The sequence below is a fragment of the Pseudonaja textilis genome, chromosome 5, assembly GCF_049901715.1.
Source record: "Pseudonaja textilis isolate UNSWEBS1 chromosome 5, rPseTex1.2, whole genome shotgun sequence".
In the NCBI taxonomy this organism is placed as follows: Eukaryota; Metazoa; Chordata; class Lepidosauria; order Squamata; family Elapidae; genus Pseudonaja; species Pseudonaja textilis.
The window spans coordinates 58,543,248-58,556,862 of record NC_141994.1 but is presented as its reverse complement, the minus strand read 5'-3'; the positions used below and the strand labels follow the sequence as shown (position 1 = coordinate 58,556,862).

The 13,615-nt window shown below is 37.1% G+C and overlaps 1 protein-coding gene across 5 annotated transcripts in view; it reads left to right on the top strand.

The window, feature by feature from the left end:
- The window catches only part of BICD1 (BICD cargo adaptor 1), a 131,879-nt gene that overhangs the window by 110,806 nt on the left and 7,458 nt on the right, over positions 1 to 13,615 (top strand). For 3 of the 5 annotated variants that reach the window (XM_087935020.1, XM_087935021.1, XM_087935023.1), the window contains one exon: positions 7,476 to 7,551. The exons of the other annotated variants lie outside the window; for them this stretch is intronic. In XM_087935020.1, the coding sequence (XP_087791146.1) occupies positions 7,476 to 7,551 (76 nt within the window). The remainder of the gene's footprint in view (positions 1 to 7,475; positions 7,552 to 13,615) is intronic. 5 annotated transcript variants of the gene reach the window in all.

Sequence of the window (13,615 nt, the reverse complement as noted above, 5' to 3'; positions counted from 1 at the left end):
AATTATCTAGATTTTTTGTTGTTGTAAAGTATTACTGTCTCACTTAGTCGGATTGTGTCCACAGTTATCGTAATTTTGCAGAACTTCCTTCTGAGAAATATTCAAAGGCTGCAGGGTAAGCCCTGAGATAAGATGATTGTAGTTCAAAAAATTCAGAGACAAGCTCCCTCAAAATCCTTCCTTCTGGAAAATACTGTTGGCATGATTACCCTTATTCCTATCATTGAAAGGTTGCCCACACCTATAATGATTGAATTTATTACATGAACAATTTTGGAGTTGGCTTTAAATTTTGGTCCTTAGAGATTGTAAAACTATAGTAAATAAGAGCAGCAAGCTATCTCTTTCTTCAGAGTTGTGTTCTGCAAAATGATACCTTGAAAGATTTTTTTTTTCCTGTTGAATCTTGAATTTACATGCTATTTATTTCAATGAGAAGGTACAGTACACTAATTTAAGTGTTGCCCATTATTTCTATGTACTGTATGACTGAACGAAAGAAAGGAAAAATGTTACTATTTCTGTCTTTCTGTGTCTGCTACTTCACTAACCTGCTGGCTAATCTTTCAGCTGATTTAGTGAGGAATGACTAAAATCGTATTTCTGGAGGAAATGTCATTTGGTATTTTTTGTTTTAAATTAAGTGTAGAATCCCATGGTTGTAATCGGCATTCAGTGTCAAAATATGCATTGTTTAGTCTATTAACAGTGTTCCTCAACTATAACAACTTCAAGAGGTATGAGTTTAACTCCCAGAATTCCTCAGCCAGCATGGGAGTTGAGATCCACATATTTTGCGTAGGCAAGATTGAGAAACACTGGCCTATGATATTGTATAATGGTAACATAAGAACACCTGCATATATTAAATGTAAGAGTTGAATGTTTTCTTGCTTCTGAGCAAGCCAGAATGTCAGCTGTTCTGTAGGGGAGTTACACAAACACTACAACTTCCCAGCTGATGCCCTCCCATTTTACTAGAATTTACAGTGCAGATTCAGAAAGGTGTGCTTGTTAAAATTAAGGACCTCTTTTCTTACAATGGTAAGACAAAGATCCACAAGAAGTCCATGATGATGCTTACAAGTAGGTTGGGAAAGCAAAAGTCTTCTTCATTCTTTAAATTCTGGGGCCTAATGTCTTTGAATATGGAAACTATTTAAACAACACATGATGTGTTTAATACCCTTATTAAGTTAGCTAAATCAATCAAAATTTCCACATTTTGAGGTCTGATATGTTTATATATGAAAAACTATTTTGCTTGTCCCAAATCTGCTTTGTTAACCCAAACTTACCCTAGATCCTAAAATGTTAATAATAAGCACATCTTTATTATAACAAGCATTGGCAGAATGTGATCTCACTTTTTGCTGTTATTTATAAATGAGGATTAGGTGGTTGATTTGCACCATGGAGTAACAGCTAAAATGGAGTAAATACAGACAGATATATTCCTTATGAGATTGTTAAGATCTGAAAGCAAATTAATAACAAGGCACAAATAATCTGCTGATACTTGTTCCACAAGAGAATATTCTTTAAAAGCTATTAAACAGATTTTAACACAATCTTCGTAGTTCAAATCTCCATATTTATGGCAAAACAGAGATATAGACAACTTCAAAAGGTATTTTTCATATATACATTATTTGCTTATACATTTGGAACAAGAAGAGTTTAATTCATGTTGACAGCAAATTTGAGAACTAATGCTCAATTCTATTGGTACCTCAAGATCAACTTTAAAAGTTTTCATTTGCACCACATTTTTCAGCAGATGGGTGTGTAATCATTGGAGCAAAAACTTTTTTTGAGTGGCACACACCAGTCTTCCTGGCTCCATCTTTTCTGATCATTACAGTCCAGCTTGGAAAATACTCTAATTAGTTTTCTTAGTTATAACATTTAAATAATTTTATTTATTATTAAACCTTATTTGCCGCTCCAAACAGCATGACTCTGACTCAATGTGCTACAGATTAAACTTTACTCAATATTAATTAGCTGAAAGATATATTTATTCCGCTGCCATCTCCAATGTTATTGTTGTATTGTTACTTACATTGTTAGATATTTACTAATTATAGAAAAATAGGATAAAACCAAGCAGTATGGTGAGATTTATCTCTAAGCATAAGACAAATTTGTTTACTTCAGAGACTTTGGACCTGCATATGTATGATATGCAGTGGTGGCGCAGTGGTTAAGAGTGCAGTAATGCAGGCTACTTCTGTTGCCTGTCGGCTGCCTACAATTTAGCAGTTCGAATCTCATCCGACTCAAGGTTGACTCAGCCTTCCATCCTTCCGAGGTGGATAAAATGAGGACCCAGAGTGTTGGGGGCAATATGCTGGCTCTGTAAACCGTTGAGGGGGCTGTAAAGCACTGTAAAGCAGTATATAAGTCTAAGTGCTATTGCTACTGCTATACATTGATGATCACTATCTTGATGGTTCATTAATTACAAATTTATGTTGGACAAAATTTTCATTACTTGCTAGCATTGATTCCTAAGCAGAACATCATGTACAAAGGAAGTATGAATATACCTGCCAGATATTAGTGATAAATCATAAAAGATAAGTTTCGTGGCCATGCTACTATTATGGTGCCTGCTGTTAATGGAGTTTGGCAGAGTTGACTGCTAGTCAGGATTTCATTTATTTGCTGATTTGTATATTCATTAAATTTAAAAACTGATCATCTCACAGAGCAACTGAAGGTGTTGTATTAGATCAGGAGTGCATGGCCCGTGGCTCAGATGTGTCATGTGCTGGCCCCGCCCCTGCCAAGTTTAGCAAAGGGGGAAAATGTCCCGATACGTCACGTGACACCGCCATGACACTGCCAGTTTGACACCCCTGTATTAGATGGATTTTTGGTTTATTATGACTTGATATTTTAAGCAATAAATTGAGGTGACCATCACTAGGTTTATCAAAAAACAGGAGGAAAAATATTAACTGTTCATAAAACATTCACATTTGCATCCTCGGGGACCTTTAGAAGTCATAGAAGGTTAAGATCTTAGCTGTAACAAACAAAAATAGAAAGATAAGTAGAATATCCTGTTTATCCTTCCAGGTCAAGAGAAGACTGACTATGAGCAAATTAGTTAGATGATGAGACAAAGAGGACACAGTGCAACCTTTTGTTGTAAACTTGAAGTGTTTCTCGTGTTGGTGCATCATTTGTAGTCTTAATGCATGATGACTTAGTCATGCAACCTGATCTTGATAACCAACTATATAGGATAGCAGTCTGTGTATTAGGAATGGAAATGAGGCAAGTGTAAAAGCACACAATATATTTACAGAATGTGCTTCAACATATTTTCTTTGAATAACATTATTAAGTCATGTAATGACTTCCAGCATAATTGAGCTAAGTGTTAAAAACATTGCGAAGGGCATCACAGTTTGACTCTTATTTCTGTAAAAGAAAATAGGAATAATGCAGAAAGGAATTCTAACTTGTTCTGAGAAAGGATTTTGCATCTCCTCATCTTGGTCATTTTTCTTCTGCTGTGATCCCAGCATGTTATTAATTGTTAGTGCCAGTATTTGCTGTGGTTTGGAAAACATAGATAGCATCTGTTGGGATGCTTTGTTTGAGAGGGCTTTAATTATTCAATATTCAATATCTAATGAAGAAGCAGATGAACCGAGTCACCTATCCTTCACCAAGAAGAACATAGTGGCATTTCCATCCTTTCTAATGAAGAAGTAGAATTACTGGGAAAAAAGATACATGGCAAATATGGGGAAAAACAGAAAGAAAATTGAATCCTGAACAATATAGTCTCTTAATGCTGCCACAGTGAAACATGGCATGTGCTATTACTGATCCTTACTGTTAAAAGTTAAGGAATGTTGCTGCCATGCTGGTTAGACTGAACAAATAAATGTTCAGCAATAGATATGTCTCATTTAAATTTCTTCCGATTCACACTTTCATGTGATAAACTGGGCAGTGAAGTTAAACTCCTCCTAAAAGCACTTGCTACTTAACAAATGCATGTCAGCAAGTCAGAAGGTGATCCAAGGTACTTGATGTACTATGGAGCTATCTGTTACAATATGTATGGAGTCATTCCTTGGTGCCACTTTGAGACTTTGATGTGGATGAAATGTCAGGTAGAAGACTTAAGGTTTAAGCTGGTTTGCACAACCCACTATTATATGGTTTGTCTGACTTTAGTTTTGCATGTTTTGTGAGCCCTCCAATTATGGGTTATTGCAATCCCTTAATCCTTGATTAAAGTACAGTATCAAATATGTGTGAACACAGTTTATAAAACCATGCACATATTGCCTGGGTTCATATATTGTACTAAGATTTAGTTTACAACTTATCACAATAAGCTAAAACCAAATACGTCACATATTATTTTATCCAGTGTGACAATCCACAAAAGTGAAAGGATGAATTTGAGGAAGCTGCTGGGAAAATTATGAACATCTTTAAATTACACACACACACACTACATACCTATCACAAAGACACACAAATATAAATTATATATATATATATATATACACACACACACATAAATTATATACACACATTTAAATTGCACACAAACTGTACACATACACACATTTATTAAACACAAGTACACAGTCCAATTCATTATATTTTGATTCAACAAACTGGGCCAATATGAAGTAGCTAGAAAATTACTCAGAATGTAAAACTTTAGCTTTGTTGACAGCAGAAATAAAGACATACCCATCTTTCAGGCAACACGATATAATCTGTGGAGGGAAGTTTTAATGCCTTTTGTATGAATACATGCCTTTCCTATGATTTGTGGGAGTGTGGAAATGGATTCAAATTATACTGAACCAAAGTTAAAGAAACAGAGAACTTCAAAGAAGTTTATAAATGATAGTTCTTATAAGAATAGGTCCATATTTATAAAATTGCAAGGCCACCTATCTCACTAGTACAGCAACTCTGGGCGGCTTACAAGATAATAAAAAGTTAAAAATTCTAAAAAAAAAGAATAAAAAGATTAAAAGTGAAGAACGAAGATTGGCAGCCTGGGGGTGAGCATCTTCACCCATCAGCCACCCCCAATGTAACACACCCCTTTTGGGGTCCTAGGCCAAGCAGTAGAGCCAAATTTTAGGTTGTTCCAGATGGGGCAAATTTCACCTCTGATAGGGCCATCTTAACAGCATTATGGGGCCAGGACAAAGCAGTGTACTGGGGCCCCTATGACAACTACTCATAGGAATAAAAATGTAAATGGTCGATAAAATTAAGCATATACTTGCATGTTAATATTAATAAAAAACAGTAAAATGTAATAAATATGTATTTATATGATATAATATGCATTGAACGGTTAACATACACAGATTAGTATGGGGCCCCTATGCTCGTGGAGCCCACGGGCAAGTGCCCATCAGGCCCACGCGTTAAGACAGCCCAGATCTCTGACAGGAGAACATTCCAGAGGGCAAGAATGAGCCATAGCAGAAAAGGCTCATCTCCTGAACTGCCACCAGGTGAAATTCTTTGACTGATGGGGTCTGAAGTAGGCCCTGTCTGTTGGAACAGATATGGTGGTTAGTCCCATTGGAATAAGGCAGTTCATCAGATACCATGGACCCATGTCATAAAGGGCTCTAAAGGTGATAACCAACACCTTGAACTCAAACTAGAAGCAAACTGGCAGCCAATGCATCTCATGTAACAGTGGTATGACATGTGCCACCTGAGGGGCCTCCTGAACTGACTGTGCCGCTACGGTCTATAATCAGTTGTAGTTTCTGAATATTCTTTAAGGGTATGTAGAGTATGTTGCAGTAATTCAGCCAGATGACCAGGTCATGAATGATTGTACACAGGGCCTCACAATCCAAGAAACGGTGCAACTGGCACACAACATGAAGTTGGGCAAAGGCTCTCCTAGCACTTGCAAAGCCCTTTTATGTTTTTATATCATTTTTTTCCTTATTTGACAACTGGGATCTAGGTTCCAAGAGGCAGGTTGATGCTTATTCATAGGTTTCAGAATAACTTCAGCTCCATTGGAAAAAAAAAACAACCCATAACTTTAGAGATGATTCCTGGCATTATGAGATTGTAAGAACTCCATTGTCTTTAATATGTATTAATATATTATATGAAACAGGATTATTGGAATGAATATATATATATATATATATATATATATATATATTTATATATTTTTATATATTTTTATTTATTTGTTTATCCACCATTTATATCAATTTACAAATTCAAATAATCTTCCAGCAGTCAAACTATAAGAAGATTCTAAAATCATTGGAATCCTTTTGAAAAACCTTCTCACATTGCTGATAAGAGTCCTAATATATATAAAATACCACTATTTATAGATTTTTTTCCTAAAACACTGGAGCTTGCTTTTAAATGCTCCTTTAAAAAAAGTAGTACAAATAAGAATCATAAATGAATTGCCTTTTGTACTCCATGTAGATTGTTCTCTAACTGCTCTAGAACTTAGTGAGATAAAGGTGGTCGAACACATCCATCTAAATTCTTGAATGCAATTACACTTTTTAAAGTAAATAAGATTTTTTTCTGAGGGAAATTCTCTCATTTCCAAGTTCTTTAACTGAGTACTGAGTTCAGATGATGAAACATTTTTTATCATTTTAAATGTGCTGTGTTTTTCCTTCAGGCATTCAGTATATAATTATAATTACAGTTACAAATCTTAAATATAAATTACTTTTCTCAGGAAATTATTCACTTTTTTCGTCAAGGTCATTTAAAACTCCACTGCATCCTATTTTATCATCATAATTTGCTTTAACAGGCATACCACATATATACCATAGGAGGGCAGTGTAGATCTTCACAGAATACTCTGATATGCTTAACACCAAGCAAAAAAATAATACTTAAGGCTAATTGAGATATTGATTAGGAACCTGGAAGAAATATATTTATTGATAGACTGATTCAAGTATAGCTGAAATTAATCACAGCCCCTTTGCCCCAATATAAATTATTTCATGGTTTTTTTTCAATCCAAGTATACCCATTTTTTCTACTAGATTTTGCAATGAGAGAAGCAAAACCAGTTTCTAAACTGAAGTCAATACCCAAATGATTGTTGTCAAGGAGCAATTTTCTTTCCATTCATCTGTATCCCATACCTATTTGAGGACTTAGCAAGGCAATAGAAGACACCATTTAGATTAACAAGTGATCTTTGAGAATATACTGTGAACCTACCCAAAGTTTTTAGGCTGTTAACTCAGAGAAAGTGAGGGATATCTTTAAAATAAAATTTTGAAACAGTTGAGTGTTTCTGTCAGGATTTACCAATGCCTTAACCGTTTAATCCTCTTGACTTAGAGCAGCATTCCTCACTAAATCTCTTCCACCACCTGTCTTGTGTGTTTATTACTTACTAACCTTTTGTGTCATCTCTTTGTATATATCCCTAATTTATCAGTCTCTTGTAGATTGTCAGCAGCCTGCTGCCTCACTACCGCCACACGGCTCACAACTAACCAGGAGGCAATGCTGTCAGACTGTCAGGTAATGTTCTGCTAAATCTCTTTTCTTCCCCTTTTGGCTTTCTTTGCATGCTATAGTCAGATTCTCATCACCCCACTTTCTTTGCATCTGTCATCCCCAACCCTAATTTCTACTCTATCTGCTATCAGTATGTCTGGCAGACCCTTATCTGCCTTTAAAACAAACAAACAAACAAACCAAATTAAAATTGAATCAAATTTAAACTTTTGTAATTGATGTGGAAAGATTACCTATGCTACCATGTCCAAACAGTTAATCGTGCCTGCATGACTGCAGGAATCATGCAACGATATGCATTCATATGTCATATTTAGAGAAGAAAGGACCACTGAACAATAGATAAATTTGCAAGACTTAAGCCAGATTTGCCTGCACCACCACAACCATCCCATGCAGACTATCAAATCCAAAGATGTTGTTCAGTCTACAAACATGTGGGTTGCAAAGAAATTATAGGTAGTCTTCAACTTATGACCAAATTGGGACCAGAATTTCTTGTTGATAAGCAAGGTAATTGTTAAGTGACTTGCACCCTATTTTATGAGCTTTTTTGCCACAGTTGTTAAATGAATAACTGCAGTTGTTTAAATGAATTACGTGGTGTTTAAATTAATCTGGATTTCCCCCAGGGACTTTGCTTACCAGTAGCCAAGTGGGAAGGTCTCAAATGGTGATCACATGACCCTGGAACACCGTAGCTGTTGTAAATACATGTAGATTGCCAAGCAACTGAATTTTGATCACATGATCATGGAGATGCTGCAATGGTCATAAATACAAAGATCAGTGTTCATTCACTTTTTTCAGTGCCTTTATTACTTTGAGCAGTCGCTAGATGAATGGTTGTAAGTTGAAAACTATATGTAAAAGCCTAGGTTAAAATGTGTGTGTTTTTAAAGAAAGAAACCCTGCTAAGTAAGCAAACAGGAATTTACAAGATCCGTTTTTCTCAACCTTGACCATTTTCAGATGTGTAGACTTAACTCCCAGAATTCCACAGGAAGGCTGCCTGGAGAATTTTGGGAATTGAAGTCCACAGATCCGAACATCGCCAATGTTGAGAAACACTGGATTAAATCATTAAATAAATGTTTAACTTAAGAAGCTATTTAAGTAGTATCTGGGGTGAATCTGGAGCTGAGCTGACCAGTGAAAGGGTTGGCTAGCCTCTTCCCAAAGTTCCACCGGGTTTATTTAGTAGTTCTGTAGAAAGTACATTTGTCTGACAAGATTCCTATCAATAGGCAATAAATACCACTCTGGTCAGCTCCTTGAGTTGCCTCTGACAGCATCTTTTGGATTTTGTATACTTCCTTCCTTTGTAGGAAGGGCTATAATAGAATAGAAAAGGAGATGCTGTGTCAATAAACATTTGTAGGTCAGGGTTGAACTGTGTGGTCCTTGGTGTTGTCTGAGCTTGTTTGTTTCCTTGCAGATGTTTCATTACCCAAACTAGGTAACGTCATCAGCATGTTTGCAAAAAAAAACAACAACCGAGGACCCCTCAAGATGCTCTGAGTGAGAAGGTTCTAAGTTCTAGGCTTATCCTTTCTTGATAGAGCTGAGCCTGTGAAATTGTGAAAAGCTATTGAGAGTCAGAATAGGCATGGTTTAGATTAGATAGACCAGTCTGAGATGGTATTAGGCAGATTCCTGTTTTCATAACACAAAGCAAACATGGAAAGAACCAGGTAGGGATTGCACCATGAGAAAGGATGCTGGCTTTTCCAGTTGCCCTGGCCAAAATAAAGAACTGATAAAAATTCTCAAGGGCTTGTTTGTTCCCAAACAACATGGGATGAAAAGATTAATCCAATTGCTCTTGTCTCCTCTGGGCTTCGGCTGGAACTGGATTCCTTGTGATGGTTTTAAATTGGTAGGCACACCTAGATCTGAGCATGACATATAAATGTACTACAGATACTTTTCAACTTACAATAGTTCACTTAGTGACCGTTCAAAGTTATAAGGGCACTTAAAAATGTGACTTATAATCATTTTTCAAAGTTACAATCTTTGCAGCCCCCCATTATCATGTGATCAAAATTCAGATGATTGGCAACTGGTTCATATTTATAACCATTGCTGTGTCCCAAGGTTATGTGATCACCTTTTACGACCTTCTGACAAGCAGGTCATTGGGAAAGCCATATTCACTTAACAACCAACTGCAATGATTCACTTAACAACTGTGGCAAGAAAGGCCATAAAAGGGGGCAAAAATCGCTAACAAATGTCTCACTTAACAACAGAAATTTTGGGCTCAATTGTGGTCATACTTTGAGGACTACCTGTATTGCTATATCGTTAGAACTGAAGTGGAAGATGAAAGCCCCTTTTTTGTGCTTCCTAAAGCCTCAGATGGAAGCACCACTGAAATTCAGTTGTGTGTCAGTTCTGAAATAGGAAAGACTGGTGAACCACAAGCTAAGCTTAAAATGGGATTAACATTTGTTTTATTTAAAGAAAACCCAGACCCCTCAAAAGCCTTAAAATCCAAGCCCCATCTACATATAAGATGCAACCCCATTATTTTGTATCATCTAGTGTATTGTGTTTCTATAATAAGCAATTAATTGTGCCCCCAGGGGCCACGGTGGCTCACGTGGTAAGACGCTGGGCCTGCTGCATACCGCTGAGGTCAACAGCTCGGTGGCTCGATTCCCGTGAGCGAATAAACTGCGGAGGGACAAGAAAGGAACCTCCCCCAATTGCCTACCCGCATTCAGGCATCCCACGGGTAAAAATAACACTGCCTAAGGGAGGCAGCCAGCCACCCTCAGTGATCCCTGGCTACACGTGCCATACCCTAAATAAATACATTGTGCCACCAGTCAGTGGTGATATTCAGCCGGTTCGCACTGGTTCACGCGAACTGGTAGCAAGAACCAGTAGTAAGTTCTGGCTGGCCACACCCCGACCCGGTTGCTATTGGCTCACTTGCCCCACCCACCCAATGCTCACTCACCCCGCCCACCTGATGCTTGCCCCTTAAGGTATTTTTTTCCCTCCTGACAATCATACGATCAGCTGTGTCGGGATTCCCCTAGCTTGTTTTACTGCTTCGCCCAGGAGGATTTTCTGAGGCCCAGGAAGGCAAAAAATGGAGGGAGAGGCACAGCCCCCTCTCTCCCTTTTTTGCCTTCCTGAGCCCCAGGGGAGCTTCCTGGGAGCAAAACGCGCCCCCCCCCCAGGAGGCTCCTCTGAGGCCCAGAAGGCCCCAAAATGGAGCGAGGAGTGGGTTCTGCGTGCTCCCTCCAGGCTCCATTTTTTTCCTTCCTGAGCCCCAGGGGAGCCTTCTGGAGCAAAAACACCTCCCAAGAGGCTTGCCTGAGGCCCAGAAGGCCCAAAATATGGGTGGGGGGTTGGCTGCAAAAAAGCAAAAATAAATAAATAAAAGCCACATCCGCCCAGTTACATGGCCATGCCCATCAAGCCATGCCCACAGAACCGGTAGTAAAAAGTTTTGAATCCCACCACTGAGCTATCTGTACTTTTAGGCCCTCTCTATTTAATTTAGGGGTTTCCAAACTTGGCAATTTTTAAGACTAGTGTACTTTAAGACCTGTGCCTAAAGAATTCTGGGAGTTAAAGTCCACAAGTCTTAAAGTTGCCAAGTTTGGAAACCCCTGATTTAGCTACTCTCTGGTGTAATGAATTCACTTTGAGTGTTCATCTGAAATAATGTCTGGGCTGAATCATTTTTAGGTAATACAGAAATCCTTAAAATTCATGGAGAGTTCTGTAACTTACCTGCTGGACATAATTGGAATGGTTGGCTTGAAAGGAGCATGGATGCACCAACCTGTCTCAGTGTTAGATCAAGGTTGACCAATCTTGACCACTGGGGTCATAGATGCAGTCTTTTGTATGATAACAAGAGTTAGAATGATTTGTTCCTGTTGACAACAGACCAAAAGGAAAGGAAGGCAAAGTCCAGTTCATTTGTTTCCACCCATCATTAATCTTAAGAAATAACCTCATGCCAGAAAAAAAAATATATCTCCAATTTTTATTTTAGACCATGTAGGAACATGAGGCAATAGGCACGGCCCTCAGTGATCCATAACTTCGCTGGTTTATATGTTTTTATAATAAGTTAAAAATAATGCACTGATCATATTATCGAGTTTGGTAATGAAACATCTCCAAGAAAACCACCAAGCTCAGAGAGCACCTAAGTTTCCACAGATCAACCCTGAATCACAAATATTTACTTCTATAAGCAAAAATAATTATAATTATTTTATTTTGTTAACAAATCATAAAAAGTTTTCTCTCTCTCTTTTCCTCCCTCCCCCTTCTCTCTCTCTCTCTCTCTCTCTCTCTCACACACACACACACACACACAGATGAAACACTGCAGTCACGACAAACTCATTTTGTTTGGCAGAGCTTGCTAGGAGAATTACAATGGTACCCAAGGAAATGTATGCCTAATTAGAACTGCTTGCTTCATTCCGCAACAGCAAACATAATTCCACACATACTCAATCCAGGAACAGTGGTGTTATGAAAAATGGATTTTAGCTGAAAGCTAAGAGAGAAAAAATCCTAATAATATGGAACCAATGACAGAAAGGTGGTGGGTTCCTCTTCACTGGATAAATTCAAACTGAAGCTGGAAATATCATCTGGGTAGTATTCCAGAGCAGGATTAAAATAATAAATTATTATGTCAGGGAACATAGTATTGCTATGGGAAATTAGTATGGCTCTTTTCTATTTCCAGCTACCTGATCAGCCAATCAAAAAAGCCGCAAATTTTGTAATCTAAAAATTCGGTTATCTTTATTCTCTTTAATCTTATTTATTAATTCAAATATTAAATAAATAAAAATAGAGTGTTTAGATGAGCTACACAGCAGTCTTCAATCTATTGTTATCTCTTGTATTTATTTCTTAACATCATACTAATTTTTACCTAGAAATTATGGAAGTTGATATTTAAAACATCTAGAATGCATTGGTTGAAAAATACAGTACTATAAGGTATATCTTCTAGTGTTCTCTCCCTGGCCTGAGTTTATGAAGTTTGGCTCGAGAATCATGATTTAATTAGAGCAATTGCTGGAATCCTGACAACTTTCTAGCATGAGCTATTTCCTACAATTTTGCATGAATGCTCAGGGAAGCTTCATCCAGCAAACGTGGACAATATTGCTGATTCAAAAATGCACTTATTTATTAAACAAATATACATGGCCATTTATTTAACTGATAGAATATCTAGGCATGATATTGAGCTACAGTCTCATTTGAGAATTTCAAAACAGTAGATTGTAAGACATCCTATTCTTGGCAAATTCTTTATATTTTTATCTGCACAATAGCTATAGGATTATATTCCATAATTAAACTTCCAGAATCTTAGTTGTTATATAAACCCAATCTGAATGAGTCATCAGACCAAAGGTTATTCTTCCAAGCTTTTAGGTTTGTGGAGCCCAACCTCAGAAAACTTCTGTCTCCTGAATGTGTGCCCTGGATTGTTCTACACGTTGTATTTATATGATCATAGCTGTTATGTTTATTATTTCAAGATATTTGTTCAAAATATTCTAAGGAACTACAAAACAGGTTCTTTAGCCCGCCTTGGATATGATATGACATACTGAGAGAAGATTATGTTCTTTCAAAAGAACTTTTGGTTCAATAATGAATGGATAGAGCCTCTTTTGGTTGTTGGGCAAGATGGCTAATTGCTCTGGAATCACTCGCTAAGCAGGCCTAAAATATTAATTATTAACAGACATTTCATCACTATAATTCCATTATGTAATACCGTATATCTGTATTTGAGAAAACCATATTTCTGCACATTACATGGTTGTTATGGGACAAAAATGTAGATCAGGAAAAAAAATTGGAAGATGCATTTTGAAATGGTTAACTGGTTATGTTGTTCTTGATAACTGTCCTAGATTTTTATCTTCATCTGATTGCTTTTAAAGTGCCATTAGATCATTCTTTCATCATTTGGACAAAAGCAAATTGTTACACTAACACATTTTTTAATTTTTTTCTCTATTCCTTTAAGGTTGCAACTTTATGGCATGATAAT